Source organism: Drosophila elegans, unplaced genomic scaffold, assembly GCF_018152505.1.
Source record: "Drosophila elegans isolate 14027-0461.03 unplaced genomic scaffold, ASM1815250v1 contig_208, whole genome shotgun sequence".
In the NCBI taxonomy this organism is placed as follows: domain Eukaryota; kingdom Metazoa; phylum Arthropoda; class Insecta; order Diptera; family Drosophilidae; genus Drosophila; species Drosophila elegans.
Genome location: NW_024545578.1, coordinates 4336128 through 4360772, shown reverse-complemented (window position 1 = coordinate 4360772; position 24645 = coordinate 4336128). Strand labels below are relative to the sequence as shown.

The window sequence follows — 24645 nt, the reverse complement described above, 5'->3', positions numbered from 1 at the left end:
AATAGCTAGAATAATTTAATTGAAAAATGGCTTAGTTTACTCGTACAAAAAATTATTGAATCAAAAAACGATTACAAAACAAAAAAAATCTGAAAATAAGCTTTAACAATAATTGTACAATTGTACAAATAGAAAATAATTGTACAAGTTCAATTAAAAAAAAAATATGATTAAAAAGAGACTTGAGACTTGAAACAAGCTAAATTGACATCACTGTCATAGCCAAATTTGGCTATCGACACTCGATAGCAGGTAAAGTATCGCTGGTGCAATCGATTCTTCTGCCATCTCTAACAAGCGTACCGGAATGGAAAAAGTTGTTGGCCAAATTAGCTGATTTTTAAATATTTTCAAGCGTTTCGTGGACAGTAAAGCGTTTTTTTCCGCGCAGTTTGTTGGCTCCAGGGCGCCGCAATCATGTCCAACTGCATAGAAATTCCCTTGCAGGACACCGATGAGGTAAGCTTTGATATTGGGGTCCCCAATACAATTTGGTTTTACCTCTGCATTTTTTTTTTTCCAATTTAGGTGATCGAGGTGGACCCGGATCAACTGCCCGACTGTCCGGAGGTGCTGAGCATTCTCAAGCAGGAGCGTGCTCCTCTGCATGTTTGGGTCAATGTGGCGGTACGTGCAAAGGCTACTTGAAATTTGAGAGGTGTTCCACATGTTTTTTTTCTGCCCCCAGCTCGCCTACTACAAGCAAAAGAAGACGGAGGACTTTGTCACGCTGCTGGAGGAGTCGCGCAGCGATGACGCCACCAAGGAGTACCGTGACTCCGACAAGGACCTCATGCGCGCCCTGGACATGCTGGCCGCCCACTATGTCCAGGAGGCGTACCGCGAGAAGTCCAAGGACAAGAAGCGGGAGCTCTTTATGAAGGCCACCAACTTGTACACCAGTGCCGACAAGATCATCATGTACGACCAAAGCCATCTGCTGGGCAGGGCCTACTTTTGCCTGCTGGAAGGCGACAAGATGGACCAGGCGGATGCCCAGTTCAATTTTGTGCTGAATCAATCCCCCTCGAATATTCCCTCGCTGCTGGGCAAGGCGTGCATCGCCTTTAATCGAAAAGATTACCGCGGAGCGATGGCCTTCTACAAGAAAGCCCTGCGCACCAATCCAAACTGCCCGGCAAACGTGCGAATTGGCATGGCCCACTGCTTCCTGAAGATGGGTAATCCCGAGAAGGCCAAACTCGCGTTCGAGCGCGCCCTCCAGCTGGATCAGCAGTGTGTGGGCGCGTTGATTGGCCTGGCTGTGCTCAAACTCAATCAACTGGAGCCGGAGTCCAACAAGCTGGGCGTTCAGATGCTCTCCAAGGCGTACACCATCGACAATGCCAATCCCATGGTGCTTAATCATCTGGCCAATCACTTCTTCTTCAAGAAGGACTATCAAAAGGTTCACCATCTGGCGCTGCACGCCTTCCACAACACCGAGAACGAGGCGATGCGAGCCGAGAGCTGTTACCAACTGGCCAGGAGCTTTCACGCCCAGAGCGACTACGATCAGGCCTTCCAGTACTATTATCAATCCACCCAGATTGCGCCGGCCAACTTTGTGCTGCCCCACTACGGACTAGGCCAGATGTACATCTATCGGGGGGATACGGAGAACGTTAGTTGCAAGTGTTGATCATTCTATGAATTACTAACTCGATTATATATATATTGCAGGCCGCACAGTGCTTTGAAAAGGTTCTGAAGATCCAGCCGGGCAACTACGAGACCATGAAGATCCTCGGCTCGCTGTATGCGCACTCCAACTCGCAAACCAAGCGGGACATGGCCAAGACTCACCTGAAAAAGGTCACCGAACAGTTTCCCGAGGACATTGAGGCCTGGATCGAACTGGCCCAGATCCTGGAGCAGAACGATCTGCAGGCCTCGCTGAACGCCTACGGCACTGCCTCGAGTATTCTGCGGGACAAGGCCAAATATGAGATTCCTGCCGAGATTCAGAACAATGTGGCCTCGTTGCATTATCGCCTGGGCAACTTGAAGATGGCCAAGGACACGCTGGAGTCGGCGCTCAAGCACGCCACCTCTGAGATGGACAAGGATGTCAAGTACTACGAGTCCATTCAGGTCACCATGAAGTACAACCTGGCGCGCCTTAACGAGGCAATGAGTAGCTACGATGTGGCCGACAAGCTGTACAAGGAGATCCTCAAGGAGCATCCCAACTACATTGACTGCTACCTGCGTTTGGGTTGCATGGCCAGGGACAAGGGTTTGATTTTCGTGGCTTCCGATTTCTTCAAAGATGCGCTAAACATCAACAACGACAATCCGGACGCGAGATCTCTGCTGGGAAATCTCCATTTGGCCAAGATGCAGTTCGCTTTGGGTCAGAAGAACTTCGAAACGATCCTCAAGAATCCGGCCACATCTACGGATGCCTACTCACTGATTGCTCTGGGAAACTTTTCCCTGCAGACACTGCATCAGCCGAGTAGAGATAAGGAGAAGGAGAGGAAGCACCAGGAGAAGGCCTTGGCCATATTTAAACAGGTGGGTCCAGATAAGCTATAAGCCTCCTCCCATTCTATACTCTCAATATTTGTGTGCGCTGCTTTGCAGGTTCTCCGCAACGATCCTCGAAACATTTGGGCCACCAATGGCATTGGCGCCGTACTGGCCCACAAAGGATGTGTGATCGAGGCGCGGGATATTTTCGCACAGGTGCGCGAGGCCACCGCCGACTTCTGCGACGTGTGGCTGAACATCGCGCACGTGTACGTTGAACAGAAGCAGTACATCAGCGCCATCCAGATGTACGAGAACTGTATGAAGAAGTTCTACAAGCACAACAACGTCGAGGTGATGCAATATCTGGCCAGAGCGTATCTACGGGCCAACAAGCTGGTCGAAGCCAAGGCGGTGCTCCTCAAGGCCCGTCGAGTGGCCCCCCAGGACACTGTCCTGCTCTTCAACATAGCTGTGGTGCTCTCACGACTGGCCATGGCCATACTCAAGGATGAGAAGTCCACGCTTGAGATTGTGCTGCAGGCGGTCCACGAACTAGAGTTGGCTCAAAAGTAAGTTAAACTTTTTTTTTAAGTGATAGATTTGAGTTTAATTGGTATTATCTGATTGAGTTGAAGTGCAGATAAAAATTAGGTACTTAACCGAATCGCAAAACAGATTAATAACGCAGATAAATGCAAAATAATCACCATGATTGTGTAATTTAAAGATTGGATTAGATTTCAAAATGGTACACCTAAATAAAAAGAATTACAAACATAATTTTAAAAAATGTTGAATAAAATTATGATAGTTACCATTTTCTATTAATTTTTAATAAAATACTTTCTTGAATCTTTCACAGATATTTCCAATACCTGTCCGTGCACGGCGATAAGAACCGCTTCAACATCGAGGTGGCCGGCATTGAGGCGAACACCTGCCAGGATCTGCTCTCCCAGGCGCAGTACCATGTGGGCCGTGCGAGGCGCATTGACGAGGAGGAGCGCTCGCTGCGCCGCAAGCAGGAGGAGGAGCGCGAAGCGTTCAAGGTGAAGGTGGCCGAGCAGCGAAAGAGGCGCGAGGAGGAGGCCAAGACATCCAGGGACCAGTTGCTGGCCAAGCGGCAGGAGTACGTGGAGAAGACCAAGAACATGCTCATGATAGCCGATTCGGCGCCGGAAAAGGAGCGCAAGAAGGGAGGCGGTCGGGCGCGCAAGGATGACTACATATCCGGCACCGATAGCGACAACGAAGGACCTCGTCGCGAGGGTGAACGTCCCAGCAAGAAGAAGAGCAAGGCGGAGCGCAAGAAGGGCAGCGGACGCAAGCGCAAGACGGAGAAGTACGAGAGCGACAGCGAGGAGGAGCCGCAGGCCAGTGGCAAGTCGGGCAAGAAGAAGGGCAAGAAGCCCAAGCCGGTCAAGGAGCCCAAGGAGAAACTGACGGCCAAGCAGCGCCTTAAGGTGCTGTCCAAGGAGACGATCTCCACCAGCGAATCGGAGTCGGATGGCAAGCGCAGCAAGAGTAGGAGCAGGAGCAGGAGTAGAAGCCGCAATCGCAGTGGCAGCCGAAGTGGCAGTGGCTCTGGAAGCGGCAGTGATCGGGATGCCAGCCGCAAGCGCAGCAGGAGTCGCAGTGGCTCCGGATCTGGCAGTGACAGCGATGGCGCCACCAAGCGCAAGCGGGCCAAGAACCGCATCGAATCTGGCGGGGAATCGGATAGATCTGGCTCCCGGGCTCGCTCCAAGTCGGGCTCCCGCTCAAGATCCCGCTCTAAGTCGGGTTCCCGTTCCAGATCCCGATCCCGTTCTCGCTCCAAGTCGGGGTCTCGCTCTAGATCGCGCTCCAAGTCCGGCTCCCGCTCAAGATCACGCTCCCAGTCGGGATCCAGGTCCCGTTCCCGCTCTGGCAGCCGATCCAAGTCCGGATCTCGCAGCAGATCAGGAACTCCGGAAAAATAACACACTGCTTAAATCACTTTTGACTATATTTAGAGTTTCTTCCTTCGAGAGATGCAAAAAGATACTAATAAAAACAAACTAATTGCCACACAAAGGCAGTGGATTGGAATTGCTATGGGGTCGTTCAAGCCTTGTCCAGATGTTCATCTAGGAGCTGGACAGGGCTGATGGTCTGGGCTAGGGAGATCATCCCCGACGATGCTGCTGGATCATGTCCCTCACGACTGCCGCCATGGGCCTGGAATGGCGCAGGACGAAGGCGTGGGCGATCTTTTGGGTGTCCAGCTGGGCGTCCACCTTGGGGTAATCCTTTTTGAGCTGCTCGTAGTAGGAGACGGGCACCCAGCCATCGGTGGTGCCGTAGTAGAACTTCAGCAGATGGAGGTTCTGCTCCACAATCTCCCGCTGGATGCCGCGCACCCTGGCCATCTCGTCGTCGGCCAGGAACACCACCTTCTCCGCCACGGACGGCTTGGAGTACTTGAGCGCGGTGCCAAGGTACTGCCGTGGAATGGAGAAGATCAGGAAGTAGATCTGGATCAGCATCAGTCGCAGCCACACGGGCAGAAAGTTGAAGAAGCTGAAGAAGATGTAGCCGAACACCGAGTACAGGGGCATGGCCACCTTGGTGAAGACCCAGCCATTGGGCGACTCCATCATCCGCTCGACGGTGGGGAACAGCATGTAGCACTTTTGGACGCGCTCCCGTATCCGCTCGTTCTCCAGCAGCTGCAGGATCATCCACGCGCCGATGGAGTGGCCAATCAAGTGGATCTTCACATCGCTCGGCACATACTTCTCGATAAAGGCCACTTTGTGCCTGATTTGGCCATCCAAATTGAAGAGCTCCTCGTTGCCGCTGAGTTGCGGCACCTCCCGGATACTGGCCTCCGGGGGATCATCGTGGCCAGCGTGTCCTGGGAGTAGAACACCATGTACTAAAACTCATTGGGATTTGGCCAAGTTCGCTTACCTATCACCCAAACTGGAAGATCGCCCAGTTCCTTCTGCAAGGTGCCCGCAAACTCTGTGTAAAAGCCAGGTAGTCCGGGATTACCGGTTATGCAAATGACCAGCTCCTTCTCCGTTATGGTCTCCTCGATCCAACGGCCCCAGGTGAAGATGTGGGTGGGAATGGAGTTGATGTTCACGTAGGCCTCCTGCATATTTTCCGCTGCTGTTGGCGTGGCAATGTGATGATGGCGGTGGTGAAAATCAATCGGCACCTGTGCTGCTGATCCAGCTCTTTTCACACGCAATGCAATGTGTTTTCCGAGTCCCCGTGGCAACCGGTTTTTCCTTTGTTCAATCCACACTGGTGCAGCTCTTGGGACACTTTTAAATCAATTAGATTTGCGCGGTATATCCAGTGTTGATAGCCCCGATAAACACTACTATGGTACGGGCTAATCTTTCGAGCCAAAATGACCAAAGGTCAGAAGTTCAGCGAAGGCGGCTAGCAAGAAACGGCTGATGTGAAAACCAGGGCTGCAAAGCATGACCAAATCAGATGTTCAAAGGGTGCCGGAATTTTTTGAATTTGAACTATTAAATGGGACTTAACTTGTCCTCTCTTAGGTGACTAGCCAATCTTTCCATTATAAAGTTAAGGACGTCGCCCAAGTCAAATGGAAGTTTGCTTTTAATCATAGCATGTAGCATCGTGGCCTGGATTACTTCTTTCAAGTTAGGACCAAAAACAGTTAAACGTTATTGAGAACGAAACAATACGTTTGTTATTGGTTTAAGTCTAAATATTAAGTATTGCAAATATATTATTAATCCTGGTCTGTTATTAATAATTAAATATTTTAAAATGGTTAAAAACGCATACACAAAGAAATAAGATAAAAAGCGGATGCGGATCTTGAAAATCCGCAAGTAACGCAGCCCTAAAAAAAAGAAATTTACAGAGTTGCCAACCTACGAAAAGGAACTTATTCCGAATCAGTTGGCAGCGCCACCATTATTTGTTGGTTTTTTGTTGCTGGTTCTTGAGTTTTTATATTTTGTTTTTATTTGTAATTTAGAAAACTAGGGCAATGCATGCGTAAATTCTAGTTAAGGAGCATTTTACCGAGAATTCAGAAATTCGGACGAGAAGGCATGAGCAGAGAAATCCGGCACGACGAAAGCAAAAACAAAAAGGCGAGGGGGCAGAAGTGGACAAAGAATGTGGCTAACTGGGAATTTTCTGGAAAATTCTCGTACAACCGACAAGTAAATCAGTTTGTCCAAATACCAGAAAAATGAAAGGAGCTGAGAGCGCGGGATCCAGCGGAACGGCAGCCGGAAGAGAGCTGTTTTGCTGGGGAAGCACATCCCATGGACAACTGGGACTCGGTGGGATTGAGGACGAACAGGTAATCAAGTGAAATTTTGGGAACAGTTGACTGAGTTATGTACTTACTTATTAACCTTGTCCCACTTGATAGATCCTCACACCCAGTCAGATTCCCTTCACACCGGACTCCGCCGTACTGCAGGTGGCCTGTGGACACCGGCACACTCTCTTCCTGACCGCCAATGGAAAGGTCTACGCCTGCGGGAGCAACGACCACTCCCAACTGGGACACGAACTGCCCACCAAAAGGCCACGTATGTCGCCATTTCGTATGTAATCTTCATTTATCGTCTTGTCTCTCCACTATCCAACCTACTCCACCTCATCACCACCACATGCTCCACAAATGGGCCACCACTGCTGTAAGCCGAGGCTAAGTCCCGGACTCAACCGTCTGCCTAATCTTTGCAGTGCTCATCCCCGAACTGCAGGACTATGTGGTCATCCAGATTGCGTGCGGCAGCCGTCACTCGCTGGCCCTCTCCGATTGGGGACAAGTTCTGAGCTGGGGCGACAATGATTGCGGCCAGCTGGGCCACGCCACCGACCAGGAGATCGTCCAGTTGCCCAAGGTGGTGCGCCAGCTGGTGTCCAAGACGGTGGTCCAGATCGCATGCGGCAACAACCACAGCCTGGCGCTGACCAGTTGTAAGTGAGGAAACTGAAATCCCTGTGACCCATGAACGACCAATTGTTTTATTTAAATTCTACGTTGCTAAGCTACTCGAAATTTTAAGTTCGAAAGGAAAAATTAACATATAAATGAGAAAATATCATTCTAGACCAAAATTTTTAAATTCTCCAATTTATTTCCTAAGAAACTTATAATCTTGACTTAATGCCAGGATTGTGACTTAATCATATCATATTTTATATAATTGTATATATCATATCATGCTTGTCTTTGTTATCATTCCAACATTCTAACTAAATTTGATCTATATTACCTATATATTTAATACACTACATTGTATTTAGCAGTATGAAATTTTTCCATTGTTGTAATATCGCAAACTACTGAGTTATCTCTTAACTAAACATGATAAGATACAAGGTTTTAAAAAATTGTATTTGCTCAACATGACTAAAATTTTTATATTACTGAAAAGTTCTTATCATAAAGACCACAAATGTAATTTAGAGGAGTACAGAAATATAATACTATTTACAAAAATAACTTAGGTTTTGAAATTGATTAGAAAGACGATTAGCGATATACATGTTTTTTAAGAACGAATTATTCGGTTTTCCGGACTTGTAATGTATTGCTGCATATTTTAAGACTTTTTATATTCTTTCTATTCCTTGCGACTAATATTTCCCTTTGACTTTCCAGGTGGCGAGCTGTATTCGTGGGGCTCCAACATCTACGGCCAGCTGGGCGTAAACTCCCCCAAGGAACTGACGCACTGCAACCATCCCGTGCTGCTGACCACGCTGCTGGGAATTCCGTTGGCTGCGATTGCCTGCGGGGGCAACCACTCGTTTCTCATCTCCAAGTCCAGTGCTGTGTTCGGCTGGGGTAGGAACAACTGTGGGCAACTGGGCCTCAATGACGAAGAGAGCCGTGCCTATCCCACCCAGCTGAAGACGCTGCGCACCCTGGGTGTTCGATTCGTGGCCTGCGGCGATGAGTTTTCCGTTTTCCTGACCAACGAGGGCGGAGTGTTTACTTGTGGAGCAGGCGCCTATGGCCAACTGGGTCACGGCTTCGGCTCGAATGAGATGCTGCCGAGGATGGTGATGGAGCTAATGGGCAGCACCATTACTCAGGTGGCCTGTGGCAATCGCCATACTCTGGCCCTGGTTCCATCGCGTGGCAGGGTCTACGCCTTCGGCTTGGGCAGCTCCGGGCAGTTGGGCACAAGGAGTACAAAGAGTTTGATGCTGCCACAGGTTGTCATTGGTCCCTGGGTGTCACCCAGTGGATCGGCCCTGCTGCAGTCCAACGATGCGAAGGTCTCAGTGGTAATCCATCAGATTTTCTCGGGCGGAGACCAGTCAATTGTGACCACAACCTTATTTACGGACAAGCTACCACCCGAGGACTTTAGGAACTACAAGTAAATATAAGCACTTGCTTTCTTTTAATTAAGTCTTATTTATATAATTCACTTAACAGGCCCAAATCCCAGATCCTGGCCCTAACAGCAGAGGTGACCAAGCAATGTGCTCATTTCAAGCAAAGTGATCAGAGCGACATGGATCTCCTGAGCTCCATTGAGCTAATCTTTAAGAGTCAGGCCTGTTGGAATGGCTCCTTCCTGTTGGATCACGAGCGGCACTTTGGCTGCTCGGTACGAAACCATGGTTTGGATCTCAAGGCTGCCCAATTGGCATTTGACAATCTGCGCGGTGTGGAAAATGAAAGCATCAAGCAGGTGGTAAGTTTTCGCAATTCAACATTTTATAGGCATCTTTTAATCACATAATTCTTTAAGATCTGGGACAATATCACCAAAGAGTTAGTTGGTTCGCTGGTATCCTCGCCAGCGGATGTGGAGAGCATGCGTTTGTACCTTCTTCTGCCGCTTTACCATGAGTTTGTGAACTCCAAGCACTACAAGTCGCTGCAGGTTCCGTTCGCCAATGCCATATTCAAGCTGACTGAGAATCCACGCAAGGTGCTAATCAAGTGGCTGGCCCAAACGCCAGCGGAATACTTTGAGCATCTTGTCCAAAACTTTTTGCACGTCGTGGTGCACATTATAAGCTTCAAAATGGGATTGGCCGCCGTCAGTCCCAGTGCCGAAAGACGCCAGAGGGCAAGTGTTACTCTTGGATTTAATTTTCAATTTGTGCTGATCCTTTTCCATCCAGCTGCTGCCATATAACACCGAACTGGAGGTGATCCTAAAGTTGATGCAGACACTCTGCGTGATCAACAATCTGCGCGATGACCGCCTCAGCTATCAAAGCTTCTACTGGTCTGATCTTGCGGACTATGCGGATGTGCAGCAGGAGTACGTTAAGTGGATCATGGCCGACACTGCCAGCGAATTCAACATTTGCAACTTTTCATTCCTCTTCGATCCGTCTGCCAAGACGGCGCTGCTCCAGGCGGACCAGGCCCTGCAGATGCACTCTGCCATGGCCAACGCGACCAACAATGTGAGTTAATGTCATCTATGAGTGATATTGCTAATACATTATCTTCTAACCTGCAGGCATTTCACAATCTTCTCAACTACGGCATGCCCGTTTCCCATTTCATTGTGCTAAACGTGACGCGGGAGAATCTGGTGCAGGATTCCCTGAGAGAGTTGCAGCGCTACACGCAGAGCGATCTCAAGAAGCCGCTGAAGATCAAGTTCCATGGCGAGGAGGCGGAGGATGCAGGTGGCGTGCGCAAAGAGTTCTTCATGCTGCTCCTAAAGGATCTCCTCGATCCCAAGTACGGCATGTTCAAGGAGTTCGAGGAGTCGCGGCTCCTCTGGTTTGCTGATCACACCTTCGAAACGGAGAACATGTACTTCCTGATTGGTGTACTCTGTGGCCTAGCCATCTACAACTTTACGATCATCAACCTGCCATTTCCGCTGGCGCTGTACAAAAAGTTATTGAGCAAGCCAGTGGATCTGAGCGATCTCCGCCAGCTTTCGCCACCGGAGGCCAACTCCATGCAGTCGCTGCTCGACTACGAGGGCGAGGATTTCAAGGAAGTCTTTGATCTGACCTTTGAGATAACGCGCGATGTGTTTGGCGAGACGGAGACCAAGTGCCTTAAGCCCAATGGCAATGAAATAGCCGTAACGCTGGAAAACAAGTAAGTGTTTGATAGAACTTTTTAGATCTTAATGTCTTTAACAAATAATATAATATAACAAAGGCAGGAGTTTGTGGATCTCTATGTAGACTTTGTGCTCAACAAGTCCGTCGAGCTACATTATACTGCTTTCCACAAGGGCTTTATGAAGGTGTGCTCCGGTCGGGTGATTCACATTTTTCAGCCCGAGGAACTGATGGCTGTGGTGGTGGGAAATGAGGATTACGACTGGCAGGCACTGCAGGACAACTGCGAATACCGGGAGGGCTATACCTCAGGCGATGACACAGTAAGTTATTTGGAAAATACTTACTATCAATGGCTAACACTTTTCCTCACCTTAGATCAAATGGTTCTGGGAGATCATTCACGATCTCTCCGAGGCAGAAAAGAAGAGTTTCCTGCTCTATTTGACTGGCAGCGATCGTATACCCATTCAGGGAATGAAGGCCCTTAAAGTGAGTGGTAAAATATAACATAAATTTTAAAACTGATATTAAATTTAAAAAAATATATATAGCTCATCATTCAACCTACCCCGGATGAACGCTTTTTGCCCGTGGCCCACACATGCTTCAATCTGCTGGACTTGCCGCGTTATAAGACCAAGGAGCGCCTCAAGTTCAAACTACTGCAGGCCATCCAGCAAACTCAGGGTTTTAGTCTGGTTTGATTTTCCGCAAGGGGAAAGCAGCTTTTAACTACAGGTATTTTTTCAAAGTTCTCTCTACTGTTGCCCCGCATTTTTGGATTGAGGAATGACTGCTTTAAAGGACGAACATGGACGACACATGGAACACACATTTATCAGCGATCAAATCAACTAGTAAAATGTGTTATGGCTTTAAACCCTAGATTAGTTATGAAAACCACATTGTTATAGAAAGGAAGTGGAAGAATGATAATAAAATTGGTGTATAAGTATTAAGACGACAAAAAGGAGGCTTTCTACTTGCAACAGATTTATTTTGTGCCTTGGTTTTGATAAGAAAGAGTTCAAACAATTTTATTTAAATTTTTAGTCGGTTTTTAATAACTTGGTTGGATTTCAAATCAACAAGGCAGATAAAATAAATGGGCATGCCTTCTTCAGGAAAATGTTATACGAGATGTCTCAGATTCTAAATCCTGCCAAGTTCAATATTTGCTTATTATTACATTACATTAATTAACAATTTTTTTTTATAACCATGTCCTTAAGGATTACTATTACTAATACTATTCATGCAAAAACGGTTCGTTTGAATTCGATAACGATAACATCAAGAAATAGATTAGGCTTTTGGGGGGAAAAACGCCAACTTGGCACCACTGCCGGCTGCACAGCTGAGCGCGAAATGTGGCGGCAAATCGAAACCAGCGAAGTCAGTTGAACTTCAACATTGGCAAGGTGCGCGCTCGCGTGCGGAAATCGTTCGTTAATTTTGTTATTTCGCTGCCGAGAACTTTTTTGGGCGCTCATTTGCATGCGTTGGGCGTGCGGTGCTTGACATAAACCAACCGATTTCGAATACTATATGCCGCCTTAGCCTCGATTTTTATAATTATCCACAACGCAACAACAAGTGTTCGCGGTTAACGTTTTTGTTGCCGTCACCTTTACCGGGTCAAGCTAACGGTACCCGCATCGAAAAAAAGAAATTCAAACAGGTAGAGCACCCAACAACATTAAAAAAAAAGTAACGACTTTCAGGCGACAAGTTTGTGAAATTATGGGTACTTAGCCCCCAGTGCGATTACAAAAATGCTGTCGTTTGTCAAACGTGTGACGGCACAAACTTCTTTATCCGAATCGAAAGCACGCTGGCCTATAAAATCAATTACGATCGCAATTTTTGCATATCCTGACAGCCAACTAATGTCCGGGGCACCGGAGAAGACACCAAAAAGCAGCGATTCGATGCCGCGCACATGAGTTATAAAAAACTGAAGAAATGAATACGAAAAAAGCGGTTCTGCCGGTTTGCCCGTGGTCGTGATCTGCAGCGTCTTCCGCTGCTTTCTTTCCTTTGCACGATTTGAACTTGGACACCAAACGCAACAAAAGCAATAAAAGCACAAAAAGAGCCACAAAAGCAGGAGTACACTGGAAAAAATGTATCCCCTGTATTCTTTAATCTTGTTATTTGCCACATAATTTGAATAATAATTAAGCCCTTTAACAACTTAAATATGTTAAGTTTGAAAACGTTAAAACGTATTAAATATCAATTCAAGTTAATTTTAAATTCTTAAATTTCTCAAAAAAATCCATTAGGTTTCAAGATTTAGTTTGATTAAATACAATTAAAGAATCAATAATTTTAGGTGTAACTGGATTTCTCTCAGTGTATAAGCAACCGCAAATCAAAGAGGGGATCTGGTTTATGGTGATGCTCCTCTAATAAAGCGAGCGTTTAGGCACCTCAATTTCGCTTCCTCTCTCCCTCTTTCATTCGCTTCCTGGGGCTTCTTCCTTGGAGGCCACATATATGTGGATATGGGTGGTGAATGTAGTGGTTGGAGTCCACCCGTCTGTCTCCCTCACTCCACTGGGATAGGTTTGTTTGCCCAGGTTTTATAGCAGGAACAAATAGACACATACAAAGAGGGTCAACACAAGGCGCATGTGAGTGTGTGAGAGCTATGAGTAATCAGTTCGGATATGGGATATATCACCTCTCCTCTCTCCCTCTTGTTCTCCCACTCGTTGACCAATTGAAATTGTATCAAATTTCAATTTTATTTCCACACTTGTACGGCCCTCCATTAATTTGACCCAGTTTTCAAAACAGTGGATATAAGCCGCTTAAAATAACCAACTGCAATGGATTGAGAAACGAAACCAAATGATTCGCCAAATCTGGCAGCTGTTTAAATACAAACAAATAACAATATCCAACTCCGCACTCAGAAAAAATTTAGTTAAATACCAGCAGTCCCAATTGTTGTTTCTGAAAATATTAATTACATAAAGTATAAGCAGTTGTGATAACATTTAAACCAATTGATTTAGAAATATAATTTCAATTCAACTGATTATATCACGGTCAAACGTCATAGTTAATAAATCAAAATCTTTGAAAAATAGATCAAACTTTTTTTAGATCCCTTTCCCTTTACAACCAATCTATGCTTGATTATAATATTTAAAATTGTGTGGTTCAAAAGTAATATTTTAAATTAGTTAGGATCCTGAAAGCTTTTTTAAAATTGATCAATTAAAAATTTATTTAATTAATGTATTTTTGTGTATTTTTTATTTAAAGACCTCTTTTTTTGAGTGCATACTATAAAGCATTGCCCTCAATGTCATTGCCACACACTTGGCACCCAAATTAAACGAGTTGGAAAACCAAGGGAGAAAAAAGCTACTCCACAAAAGATTATTTTTTTGGTAATGATGTAATGCAAAGTTTTTGCCAACTAACAAGCTAAACAAACACAAAAGAACAAACGAAGAACCGAAGAAGGAAATAAAATTGCACGCCTTTTGGTTCGGGTAATTGCGATATTTATTATCGCCCCAGCCTTGTCATGTGAATGATTTGACTTTACCGCATATAACATAACGCATAATCTTGGGAACATAACGATCCAACAGTCCACACCCACCCGAAAAATGTTAAAATCGTTAAATTGATGACAAACTTGAACTTTCTCTTATCGGAATCGGTCGCGTTATCTTTTCGCTGGGTTCAACCAATTTTACTGATATGACTATTGATCGTGGACATTCAGGGTGCATTTTCCCTGGTAACTCCCTGGCCAGTTGCATTATGGCTTTTATTAAAACGCTGATTTGATAAGATACCAAAGTTAAGGGGAAATGCCAAGAACACAAGCAATTGTCATAAATATAACCATCGAAGCACATCGTTTTCCAAGAAAGATTAGCACAAGTCTGAAAAGATGTCTTGCTGACAATTGGTATGCCCTATTTTATGAATGGCCGATAATGACATTCATTATTTTTTCCAAAACTTTTAAAATAAAACTTAGGAATTAAAAAAAGATAATAAAGTGATGTGAAGAATATACATAAATTACATTTTTAAAAAATGTACTTGATCTTAACATCAGATACACAATCTATAAACGAGTATTTCCATTGCATAGTGTTGTTACCCCTTGTTTTTCTGTTCCCCCTCAGATTCAACTGATCCACCCTCATAAAGTGATAAACCGCAGTATGGCCATATACCCCACACAATTAAATGTACCCTAGCGACCACAGAATACACATGAAGCAAAAATCCCCACTTGTCATACAACTTCGATTGGCGAGCCCCAAGAAACCACAGTTAGCAGTTTCAATTCATTTCATTTCATTTCTTTGGACGGAGGAGTGAGTGTGAGCTCGTGTTGGGATCACAATTACATCGCACCTCGGATTTGTATTTGTTCATTTTGGAAAAGTGTCAAGTAAGGGCTTTTCGTGGAAGCCCTAAGCCACAAACTCTTATCCAACGTGAGTACGAGCAAAAAGTCTGTTTTCGAAAGACCAAAAATAAAAAAAAAGGTAAAAAACGAAACCTTTTTTTTTTTTGGTATAGAGGCAGGGGAACTGCTTTCAGCAGATTTTTTCTTTTTCACAATTGGCAGTAAATCGCGTTCAAGATCAGCCGCTGTTGACGCTTTTTATGGCTTGCAATGAGCTAAGAAAACAGCGGGCGAATGCCTTCGGTGATTGTTTAATACTTATGGGTTATCCGAGACCCAGAGACTTGGCATGCGTCACAAATACCGGCAAGATCTCCTCGAACCGGGCCTCGGAGCCTCGTCCCCAAAAGCTGGTGACTCAGCAGTCGCGAGTCCAGATTTTGTGTGTTTTGCATTGTGATCGCCTCGTTTGAATTTTAATTTCCAGTCTTTGCGAGTGCGAGAAATGGCGATGACGATCGTCTGAACGAATTCGATCATCGCCTCTTTCGGTCAGCGGCCTTTGTTAAGGTCTCTTCAGATCTAATGATCCGTTCATATTCTCATGACTTAAATTATCATTGGTCTGAGGTTAAATACAAAACAAAAACCTTTTTGCTTTCTTTCCGTTTCGGTGGAAAGATATAGTTTTAAAAATAAGTCTTCAAAAAGCATACAATATAAGTGTATGTAGATAGACTTTAACGCGAAACTCATAGAACTAGAATTTTATAATCTTATCTTTAAGATCTTAAAATTGAGGTTTGTTATTTTGGGGCTTTTTGGCTAATGTTTTACCACAAATATTTTAAAGTTTAAAAGCTCATTATATAAGTTCATAATGTAATTTGTATAAAAACAAGGTTTCACGAAGTAAATAAATTATTAGCTCTAATATTTTGAAGTTTTAAGGGTTCAAAATATATTGTAGTTTTAAAATTTATTTTAGTATAAAAACAACTAAAGCTCATAATATAAATTCATAATTTAAATTAATGTAGTACAAAAAAAGTCTTTAAGCGTTATAGAAAGTATATAATTTATTCAGTTTTTTAAGCATTCGTTCACAGTAATTTAAGCCCTGGCCATTTGGAGCAGGTGATATAATGGCACAATGTTGGCGTTGTTCCTGCCCTCGAGAAAGTTCTGTGAGAGCATGGTCCTGCCCTGAAACACACCCGGATTTGGCGAGGGCGTCAGTCCGTCGGGACCGGGCAGTTGGCTATCAACGTCCCCGCCCGCCGAGGAGCGATAGAAGGGATAGTAGGGATAGCCAGGGTAACCGCCAAAGCCGGGATAGCCATAGCCCCCATATCCATAGGCGCCATAACCGCCATACCCGCCGTAGCCGCCATAGTAGTTGAAGCCATTGTAGTAGGGATTGTAGAAGGGCGGCGGGGGCTGGGGTAACGGTCCTGGCGGAGGTCCTGGAGGAGGCGGTGGCCCCCAGGGACGCTGCGGGGGCGGTGGGTAAACGGGCGAGCCCGGCGACCAGGGCGGCGGAGGAGCATAGGGGCCATACTGGCGCGGATGCTGCTGATCCTCTGGTGGATAATAGTAATGATGTTGTACTGACGGTTTCGGGGTGGTCGTCGAGGCGCCGGAGGCCATCACCAGCTTGATGCCGCCCTTACCAATGGTCTTCAGCATGTGCTCGTCGATTCCGCGTCCACCGCCCAGCGGATCATCCAGCGCCTGTTGCTGCTTATCATTCCTGGCCTGTCCAGTGATCAGACTCGATTGCAACGGTGCCTTGTCCTGGAAACACAGGCCACTGCCCACCAGCCGCAGGACAACTGAAGGGATATATAAACGGTTATATACATATATATATATATGAGTAAACCGAAATTTATGCTCACCCAAACAAATCGCAGTCACTCTTCGATCCATGATCGCCAACGGAATAACCTGACCACTGCAACTGCATGCCCTTTTTATAGAGCATGTGGATGCATCTATTCCGGCATCTTTTTTCCCGGTTTTCTCATTATAATGAACCCATGCAGTGCCCCAAATTTTGACTGGCTTTCTTTCAACTTCTTTCATCTCGAACTCAATCTCGAATCGATCAAGCACCGTTCTAATAACCGCGATCATTAATTTGCATTTAATCATGGGCTCTTTGTGGGATCTTCCCACTTCTTGCCCTTCTCCATTCTCGATTTTTCAGTTCTTTAATCGATCTGCCAGCCCTGCATATTCGAAGAGTTCAATATATCGCCACTTGATATATGACGTCATTTGCATGCATGTCAAGAAAGCTTACTCCACTGAACAAAAACTGTTAATTTGTAAACAATACAATGAAGAATTTCTTAAATATTTGCTTTTTGAAATATTTTATCGTTGCCTGTACAATCATTTAGTTCCTTCTCTTTTTTTAATAACATTTTTACAACTAATCTTTCTTAGCAAATTTTGTCTTCTGTTTGTTTTTTAAAGAATTCAGATAATATTATTTGTTTTTTTCTGAGTGATATTAAAAGTTTAAGAACTTTTTCGTTTGGTTGGAACCCATGTTTTTGGGTTCCGTTATGGGTCGTGTGTCGTAGACATGTTTACGAGTTTCTTGATAGCACTGTAAGAGCCGGACTTCTCTGTTACATCACTTGGTGGAGCATTTGTGGATCGGAGAAACCAGTTCTGCACTCAATTACGGAGCTGAATGGGGATAAAAGAATGTGTAGAACAAAAGGCCGACAAAAACGACTCCCTCAGGGAAAGGAGAAAAAACTTCAAGAAAGTCAATGACTTTTGATACCCATCAATATATTGCAATCAATGTAAATGAGCATTATTTAAGGATCTAAGTCTACATGATGATGAAATAATTTATGTTATTAACAATATTAATTAACTGGAAAACGAAAGTCAACCCACACATATTTTTGTTTATGAAGCAACCCATTACTCAGATAAATACATTGTTTATCAATAAGCACTAATTAGTTTATCTAATCTATCTAATAATACGTTTGTTCCAACACACAATCAAATTTGTTATTAGGATTCCCCTCCTTTATCAAAAAATCTATCCATATATAACTATCTATAGGTTCTATATAACAGGTATCTGCGGGTTGAGAGCCTTATCAAATTCGTTCTCACTTGCTGATACCTTAAATAGACGTAGCATAATCTTGGGCGTCTGCCGATTTGTTTGAGGTGCTAAAAAGAAATAGGTAAAAAAGGTAAAAAGACTGCAAAAGGTAGGGCCCCCATTATGTCATACACTTATATATGGCTCTCGACTATCCACATCAATCTGTCCTACGTGCAATTAAACAATTATGTGACAAACATCGACTTGCAGTAAGCTCAACCTCCAAGACTCCAAGACGTGTCTGCTGGCCTCTTCGAGAATTCCTGGGAAGTCTTCTCGTCGGCAAACATTTCGTAATTAGTCAGGCATTCGATTTTTACCCCAACTCCCTCCCATCGAACCCAATTTCGAACTGAGCAAGAGCAGATGGAAACAATAGCGACATCAATTGAAAACGAGTGTGTTTGTGTACTTACAATGTTTGCCTGCCGGCAATGACTTATTTAGCGCACTGATAGCACATTATAACACAGTGCTAATGTGCACTGGAGTAGGTCTCTGAGTCGAGGCTCAAAATTTTAACTCAAGCTCAGCCTTATTTCAAAAGCAAGCCAGTCATCTAGAATTCTCCAAAGCATTAAGTTCTAATTACTGCACTGGGTGGAGAACTTTCAGCAATCGTGTTTCTCATAGTTAAAGTGAAAGTGATGAACTTAGTTTTGACCTGTGTTTACAAAAGAAGTATTTTATAAGCCAATGACTATGGAAATAAAATCTTTAGTCTATGGTCTAATGGAAGACAATACTCCGAGACGTTCAAATATGATTTATGGAGAGTAAGCAATATTTAATTATATTGATCATAACTACCTAACCATCAAGATCAGTTTTATGATTAATTCATAATAAATGTGTGAATGGTTATTCTGTTCTCTTCACACTATTATATATAAATTAATCATTAAATTGATCTTAACGAAAATATTTTTTTCATTTTATCTCTTAAAGCGGAATTAATAAATAATTTACCCATATGTCAGTAAATCCTGTTTTCATATTTAAAATCAACAACCTTTAAATATGTATGCAAATTATGATTCATATTCCAAAAAAAATGACTTACTTCTAAAAAATGTGTTATTTTGATTCTGATAAATTTTTTTTCCAATTCTTATCTACAAGAAAAAGGCTTGTACAAAAAAAATCTTTTACATGCATAAAGAGTATATAATTTAATATCTAAATTGCATTAAAGACTTCCAGATTGAAGTAGCTACATATTTTTCATTATATGGTGCACAATTGAATTTATCTAAATTGTAATTAAAAATATACTTGATTCACGACTGTGATTCATGGCAAATATCTCGAACCTTTCAAGTCGGAGATGAGAACATATAACTTCAGGACTGACGCATACGAGCCATATACCATACCAATCGTGATCTCAGATACTGAAGCCCCGGAATTCTTTGCTTTGCTGCGTTTTTGTCATGGTTTTCTAAATCGGGTCCCGAGTTTATTCGCAAAAGGCACTATCTAATCGGGGTGCTGACTGATTGGCGGCGGCCCATTGCTCTCCTCCTCATAGCCATAGGTATTATTATCGTTGATAAATGTGCCGACTAAAAAAACAACAACAGAAATATAGAAACAACAGAAACAGCGACATCGACAACGACGAGGCCAATTGATATGTAGAGTGGAGAAGTATTGATGGTTAAAACGCCTCAACTTCCAACGGATCGGTTTAGTTTGCCAACGAATATGAGCGAAATCTGACATCTCCTCCAGAGATTCCAGTCCCCAGTTCTTGTGTAAATAATCTTGATCGAAACGGAATAAGGATAATCGAATAACCATGACCAGGTAGAGATCGATGTAAACAGAACTTATGTTTTGAAATAGTTAAATGTGATTTAGTGACCTGATTGATTTATAATCAAAGTGCTCTTCGTAAATCGCTATCATGGTGCTTTTACTACGGAAATATCATAGAAAAGAAGATTTTAAAGTTCGGACATTCCATTTCGGGTATTTCTGACCGCAAAGTCTATTGCATAATCTTCTTTTTATGGATTTACCAGTCGCGTATCAGCAGAACTCGAGCAGTCATCCAATAAAGCCAACTCTATACCTCGTTCCCCATGAAATATGGCATTGATAAGGTGAATTGCACCTGCCCTCACCATTAGTTCTATACTTCTATAAATATCAAAGACTGGATTGCATTGACTCTGAGATAAAGCATTATTGGATATGTCTGATGAAGTCATGGTACTCGGAATGGACTATAATAAAGTTCATTCATGGGTCATTGTCATTCACTGCTGAAGTCTTCATTTCCGCAGGGTTCTCATAAATTATTGTTCGTGTACTATATAAACTTTACGTAAATCTTATCTATGGGTTTTCGGCTTTCTGTGGGGCTTTACTATGGTGCTTCTCAAGAGGTTTGTTCTAATCAAGGCGGTCAAACATGGCAACCTTTTCAGATTAGGTTCGTGAAAGATAAGGCTTTAACAAGAGGTTTTTCTTGAGAAGGTGGAAAAATCACATTTAACTTTTCTGGAAATTCCATATCATTTATAGGGGATCTGTTGGTTAAACTTTGCTTTACATATTTATGAGGAACCTTGATGCTAATCAATAAATTTGTGTTGCAAAACTTTTTGAACATCTATTGATCTTTCCAATCTATTTTATTATTTTAGTTATACTACATTACCCAACATGGAGACGGGTTTGCACGAACGAGATCGTGCTGGTGTCCAGGACTTTGTGCTCCTCGAGAACTACCAGAGCGAAGAAGCCTTCATCGAGAACTTGAAGAAGCGATTCCAGGAGAACCTAATTTATGTGAGTATATCACATATATTCCATACTTAAAATCAACTATTTAAATCCATTTCTTTTTATAGACCTACATTGGCCAGGTGCTGATCTCTGTGAATCCCTACAAGCAGCTGCCCATTTATTCCGATGCTCATGTCAAGGCCTACAGGAATAAACACTTTTACGAGATGCCTCCACATGTGTGAGTACCAAATTGGTAGTATTTAGTACCTTAGAACTATTGATTTATACCTAATCCGCTCCAGCTTCGCGGTGACGGACAATGCCTTCCGTTCGCTGATCGAGGAGAACCGTGGCCAGTGCGTCCTGATCTCCGGCGAGAGTGGTTCCGGCAAAACGGAGGCCTCCAAGAAGGTGCTGCAGTTCATTGCCGCCTGCTCCGGCAACCAAACCACCGTCGAGGGTGTCAAGGACAAGCTGCTGAAGAGTAACCCGGTGCTGGAGGCCTTTGGCAATGCCAAGACGAACCGCAACGACAACTCCTCCCGCTTCGGCAAGTACATGGACATCCAGTTCGACTTCAAGGGTGCCCCTATCGGAGGCAATATCCTCAACTACCTGCTGGAGAAGTCGCGTGTGGTGGCCCAAATGGGTGGCGAGCGCAACTTCCACATCTTTTACCAACTGCTGGCCGGAGCCGATCAGACTCTGCTGCAGGAACTGCGTCTGGAGCGGGCTCTGGACAAATATAGTTACCTGTCCGACGGGGTAAGTGGGTCTACGTTTAACAATTCATTATCGTCTAAACTCTAATCCAGGGAACGTAACTATCATAACTTTTATGAAGAAATGTCACAAATAATCTTTATTAGAGATTTTGTTTTTCTTTTTTTTATTATTAAACATATTTTTTTGAATCTGAAATAGTCAAGTAGTAGTATTACAATATATAGAACTCAATTCCTTCGTGACAGTGTTACAACTTAATAACCATATTTGTTGACCCTTCCTCTCATCACATCCACAGCTGAATGGCAGTGTGACGAGCATCAACGATGCGGAAAGCTTCAAGCAGGTGCAGCAGGCGCTCAGTGTGATCGATTTCAGCAAGGAGGAGCAGCGCGAAATCTTCGGGATTGTGGCGAGTATCCTGCACCTGGGCAACATCGCCTTCAACGAGGTGGAGGGCAATGCCAAGGTGAACAGTCGTGATCTGGTGGTGACCGCCGCCCGATTGCTGGGTGTGAATGCCAGTGAATTGGAGGCCGCCTTGACGCACCGCACCATCGATGCTCGCGGGGATGTGGTGACCTCACCGCTGAACCAGGAGCTGGCCATCTATGCCCGGGATGCCCTGGCCAAGGCCGTCTACGATCGTCTGTTCTCATGGCTGGTCCAAAGACTGAATATCTCGCTGCAGGCCAAGGAGACGCGGGGAGCCAGGAACAATGTCATGGGCATCCTGGACATCTATGGCTTCGAGATCTTCCAGAAGAACAGCTTCGAGCAGTTCTGCATCAATTTCTGCAACGAGAAGCTGCAGCAACTGTTCATCGAGTTGACCCTGAAATCGGAGCAGGATGAGTACCGAAGGGAGGGCATCGAATGGATACCCGTGGAGTATTTCGACAACAAGGTGATTTGCAACCTGATCGAGGAGAAGCACAAGGGCATCATATCCATACTGGACGAGGAGTGCCTGCGTCCGGGAGAGCCGACGGACAAGACCTTCCTGGAGAAGCTCACGCAGAAGTTGTCGCTGCACCATCACTATGTCTGCCACGAGAAGGCACCTGCCCACATCAAGAAGATCATGTTGCGCGATGAGTTCCGTTTGGTTCACTATGCCGGCGAGGTCACCTATTGCGTCAATGGCTTCCTGGACAAGAACAACGATCTGCTGTTCAGGGATCTGAAGGAGACGCTCAGCAAGGCGGGCAATGGCATTGTGAGGAGTTGTTTCCCCGAGCAGGAGCTGCGTAGCCTGAAGCGTCCGGATACGGCCATCACCCAGTTCCGTGCCTCGCTCAACAACCTCATGGACATCCTGATGTGCAAGGAGCCCAGCTACATTCGATGCATCAAGCCAAATGACCTCCAGACCGCCTCGGTGTTCAACGACGAGCTGGTGCTGCATCAGGTGAAGTATCTGGGACTGATGGAGAACTTGAGGGTGAGGCGAGCTGGTTTCGCCTACCGTCGCACCTATGACCTCTTCCTGGAGCGCTACAAGTCGCTAAGTAAGTCCACCTGGCCGAATTACAAGGGAGCCGGTGGCTCAAAGGCTGGTGTGCAGCAACTGGTCAAGGACTTGGGCTGGGACGAGGAGAAGTACCGGGTGGGTGAGACGAAACTCTTCATCCGCTGGCCCAGGACCCTGTTCGATACGGAAGATGCCTACCAGGCCAAGAAGCATGACATAGCGGCCATTATCCAGGCCCATTGGAAGGGATTGATGCAGCGGCGGAAGTATCTGAAGCTCAAGGCCCAGGTGATCGTTCTGCAGAGCTACTGCCGCCGGCGGTTGGCCCAACAGGCGGCCAAGCAGCGCAGGGAGGCGGCCGACAAGATTAGGGCCTTCATCAAGGGCTTCATCACACGGAACGATGCGCCCAACGGCTTCAACGAGGACTTCATTGCCAATGCCAAGCGGATGTGGCTGCTGCGGCTGGCCAAGGAGTTGCCCACCAAGGTGCTGGACAAGAGCTGGCCCCATGCCCCGGGACACTGTGAGGAGGCCTCCGTCATCCTGCACCGCCTGCATCGCCTCCATTTGGCCCGGATCTATCGCCTCAAGCTGACGCCCCAGCAGAAGAGGCAATTCGAGCTGAAGGTGCTCGCCGAGAAGGTCTTCAAGGGCAAGAAGAACAACTACGCGGCTAGTGTGTCCACCTGGTTCCAGGAGGATCGCATCCCCAAGGAGCACATCCAGCGGGTCAATGACTTTGTGGCCAGCACCTTTGGCAGCGAGCAGCTGAAGTACCAGTCCTTCTGCACCAAGTTCGACAGGCATGGCTACAAGTCGCGCGATCGCTTCATCCTGCTGAGCAACAAGGCTGTCTATGTCCTGGACGGCAAGACGTACAAGCAGAAGCACCGCCTGCCTCTGGAGAAGATCGACTTCACGCTGACCAACCACAACGATGACCTGATGGTCATCCGGATACCGCTGGAGCTGAAAAAGGACAAGGGTGACCTCATCCTCATCATTCCGCGCATCATCGAGTTCAGCACGTATATTATCGACACCGTGGGAACGGCTCAGATCATCTCCATTGTGGACAGAAATTCGTGAGTTCCCAAAATGTTATAATTTAATACATATATTATAATGGAATATGGTGCTTTCAGGCTGGAGCACAACGTGGTCAAGGGCAAAGGCGGCGTCATCGACATCCAAACGGGCGCCGAGCCGGGTGTGGTTCGTGATAAGGGCCATCTTGTTATTGTAAGTGACGTTTATTCCAGAGAGAAATGACGCCTCTTATCGCTGACCTCATTCCTAATTATTATTTCTCATTGCAGATTGGAACGCAATAAGGAATTTACTATGACTTTCAACAACAGAAAAAAGTGGCTTTAAATCAAACGACGTTTGTTTTGTTATATTCGTGTAATTTATACTGTACCTATGTATTTTTGTTACTGCAATTGAATTTTATATGACTAATGTTCCAACCTAATGTATATTGTTTATAAAGAAGTACTTATAAATATATGACAGTTTGTATATGAGTTGGGCTCTTCTCATTTTGAATTGGCCTGCTATCACACACGTGCATTTTTTTGCAATGCGTAAACGTGGCTCTTTAGCCGTATCTCTATTAATGTCTTATCTTGTAAAAATTTCAAA

At 44.9% G+C, this 24645-nt stretch overlaps 5 protein-coding genes across 10 annotated transcripts; 3 read left to right on the top strand and 2 right to left on the bottom strand.

Annotated features, from left to right (window-relative positions):
• The first annotated feature begins 273 nt into the window (after window positions 1-273).
• On the top strand, window positions 274-4533 carry LOC108146011 (RNA polymerase-associated protein CTR9 homolog). Its single transcript, XM_017271786.2, has 6 exons — window positions 274-459; window positions 529-627; window positions 689-1624; window positions 1684-2520; window positions 2590-3047; window positions 3341-4533. Exons 1-6 carry the CDS (start codon window positions 418-420, stop codon window positions 4437-4439), a joined length of 3471 nt encoding a protein of 1156 aa, XP_017127275.1. The 5' UTR covers window positions 274-417; the 3' UTR covers window positions 4440-4533.
• On the bottom strand, window positions 4448-5927 carry LOC108146015 (lipid droplet-associated hydrolase). Its single transcript, XM_017271789.2, has 2 exons — window positions 5413-5927; window positions 4448-5356 (listed from the first exon to the last, which is right to left on the bottom strand). Exons 1-2 carry the CDS (start codon window positions 5603-5605, stop codon window positions 4626-4628), a joined length of 924 nt encoding a protein of 307 aa, XP_017127278.1. The 5' UTR covers window positions 5606-5927; the 3' UTR covers window positions 4448-4625.
• Window positions 5928-6390: 463 nt separating this feature from the next.
• On the top strand, window positions 6391-11488 carry LOC108146312 (probable E3 ubiquitin-protein ligase HERC4). 2 transcript variants are annotated; one of them, XM_017272273.2, is made up of 11 exons: window positions 6391-6802; window positions 6875-7037; window positions 7195-7431; window positions 8120-8846; window positions 8906-9167; window positions 9225-9548; window positions 9604-9894; window positions 9951-10549; window positions 10613-10838; window positions 10894-11007; window positions 11070-11488. In XM_017272273.2, exons 1-11 carry the CDS (start codon window positions 6689-6691, stop codon window positions 11220-11222), a joined length of 3210 nt encoding a protein of 1069 aa, XP_017127762.1. In that variant the 5' UTR covers window positions 6391-6688; the 3' UTR covers window positions 11223-11488. The 2 variants fall into 2 exon arrangements, with proteins under 2 accessions (XP_017127762.1, XP_017127761.1); XM_017272272.2 differs by having other exon boundaries at window positions 6875-7052.
• Window positions 11489-11929: 441 nt separating this feature from the next.
• Window positions 11930-24527, top strand: LOC108146225 (unconventional myosin IC). Of its 4 annotated transcripts, none has more exons than XM_017272146.2 (7): window positions 11930-12199; window positions 20711-20855; window positions 20918-21033; window positions 21098-21560; window positions 21820-24083; window positions 24144-24240; window positions 24318-24527. In XM_017272146.2, exons 2-7 carry the CDS (start codon window positions 20730-20732, stop codon window positions 24330-24332), a joined length of 3081 nt encoding a protein of 1026 aa, XP_017127635.1. In that variant the 5' UTR covers window positions 11930-12199; window positions 20711-20729; the 3' UTR covers window positions 24333-24527. The 4 variants fall into 4 exon arrangements, with proteins under 4 accessions (XP_017127635.1, XP_017127636.1, XP_017127633.1 ...); XM_017272147.2 differs by lacking the exon at window positions 11930-12199 and adding an exon at window positions 14867-14999; XM_017272144.2 differs by lacking the exon at window positions 11930-12199 and adding an exon at window positions 18642-18832.
• On the bottom strand, window positions 15965-16949 carry LOC108146226 (protein tfg-1). 2 transcript variants are annotated; one of them, XM_017272150.2, is made up of 3 exons: window positions 16813-16949; window positions 16585-16746; window positions 15965-16494 (listed from the first exon to the last, which is right to left on the bottom strand). In XM_017272150.2, exons 1-3 carry the CDS (start codon window positions 16841-16843, stop codon window positions 16025-16027), a joined length of 663 nt encoding a protein of 220 aa, XP_017127639.2. In that variant the 5' UTR covers window positions 16844-16949; the 3' UTR covers window positions 15965-16024. The 2 variants fall into 2 exon arrangements, with proteins under 2 accessions (XP_017127639.2, XP_017127638.2); XM_017272149.2 differs by having other exon boundaries at window positions 15965-16746; window positions 16813-16943.
• Window positions 24528-24645: the final 118 nt, after the last annotated feature.

Excerpts from the sequence above, each read along its gene's own strand:
- LOC108146225 (XM_017272144.2), top strand. The coding sequence starts at position 18,753 with ATGACTATGGAAATAAAATCTTTAGTCTATGGTCTAATGGAAGACAAT. Across the intron at positions 18,833-20,710 it reads TCAAATATGATTTATGGAGA|TTATACTACATTACCCAACA; the intron begins GTAAGCAATATT and ends TTATTATTTTAG. Across the intron at positions 24,084-24,143 it reads TCCATTGTGGACAGAAATTC|GCTGGAGCACAACGTGGTCA; the intron begins GTGAGTTCCCAA and ends TGGTGCTTTCAG.
- LOC108146226 (XM_017272149.2), bottom strand. The coding sequence starts at position 16,843 with ATGGATCGAAGAGTGACTGCGATTTGTTTGG. Across the intron at positions 16,747-16,812 it reads AGTGACTGCGATTTGTTTGG|TTGTCCTGCGGCTGGTGGGC; the intron begins GTGAGCATAAAT and ends ATATCCCTTCAG.
- LOC108146312 (XM_017272272.2), top strand. The coding sequence starts at position 6,689 with ATGAAAGGAGCTGAGAGCGCGGGATCCAGCGGAACGGCAGCCGGAAGA. Across the intron at positions 7,053-7,194 it reads GCCACGTATGTCGCCATTTC|TGCTCATCCCCGAACTGCAG; the intron begins GTATGTAATCTT and ends TAATCTTTGCAG. Across the intron at positions 9,549-9,603 it reads GTGCCGAAAGACGCCAGAGG|CTGCTGCCATATAACACCGA; the intron begins GCAAGTGTTACT and ends TTTTCCATCCAG.
- LOC108146015 (XM_017271789.2), bottom strand. The coding sequence starts at position 5,605 with ATGCAGGAGGCCTACGTGAACATCAACTCCATTCCCACCCACATCTTC. Across the intron at positions 5,357-5,412 it reads TCTTCCAGTTTGGGTGATAG|GACACGCTGGCCACGATGAT; the intron begins GTAAGCGAACTT and ends TTCTACTCCCAG.
- LOC108146011 (XM_017271786.2), top strand. The coding sequence starts at position 418 with ATGTCCAACTGCATAGAAATTCCCTTGCAGGACACCGATGAG. Across the intron at positions 460-528 it reads CCTTGCAGGACACCGATGAG|GTGATCGAGGTGGACCCGGA; the intron begins GTAAGCTTTGAT and ends TTTCCAATTTAG. Across the intron at positions 2,521-2,589 it reads CCTTGGCCATATTTAAACAG|GTTCTCCGCAACGATCCTCG; the intron begins GTGGGTCCAGAT and ends GCTGCTTTGCAG.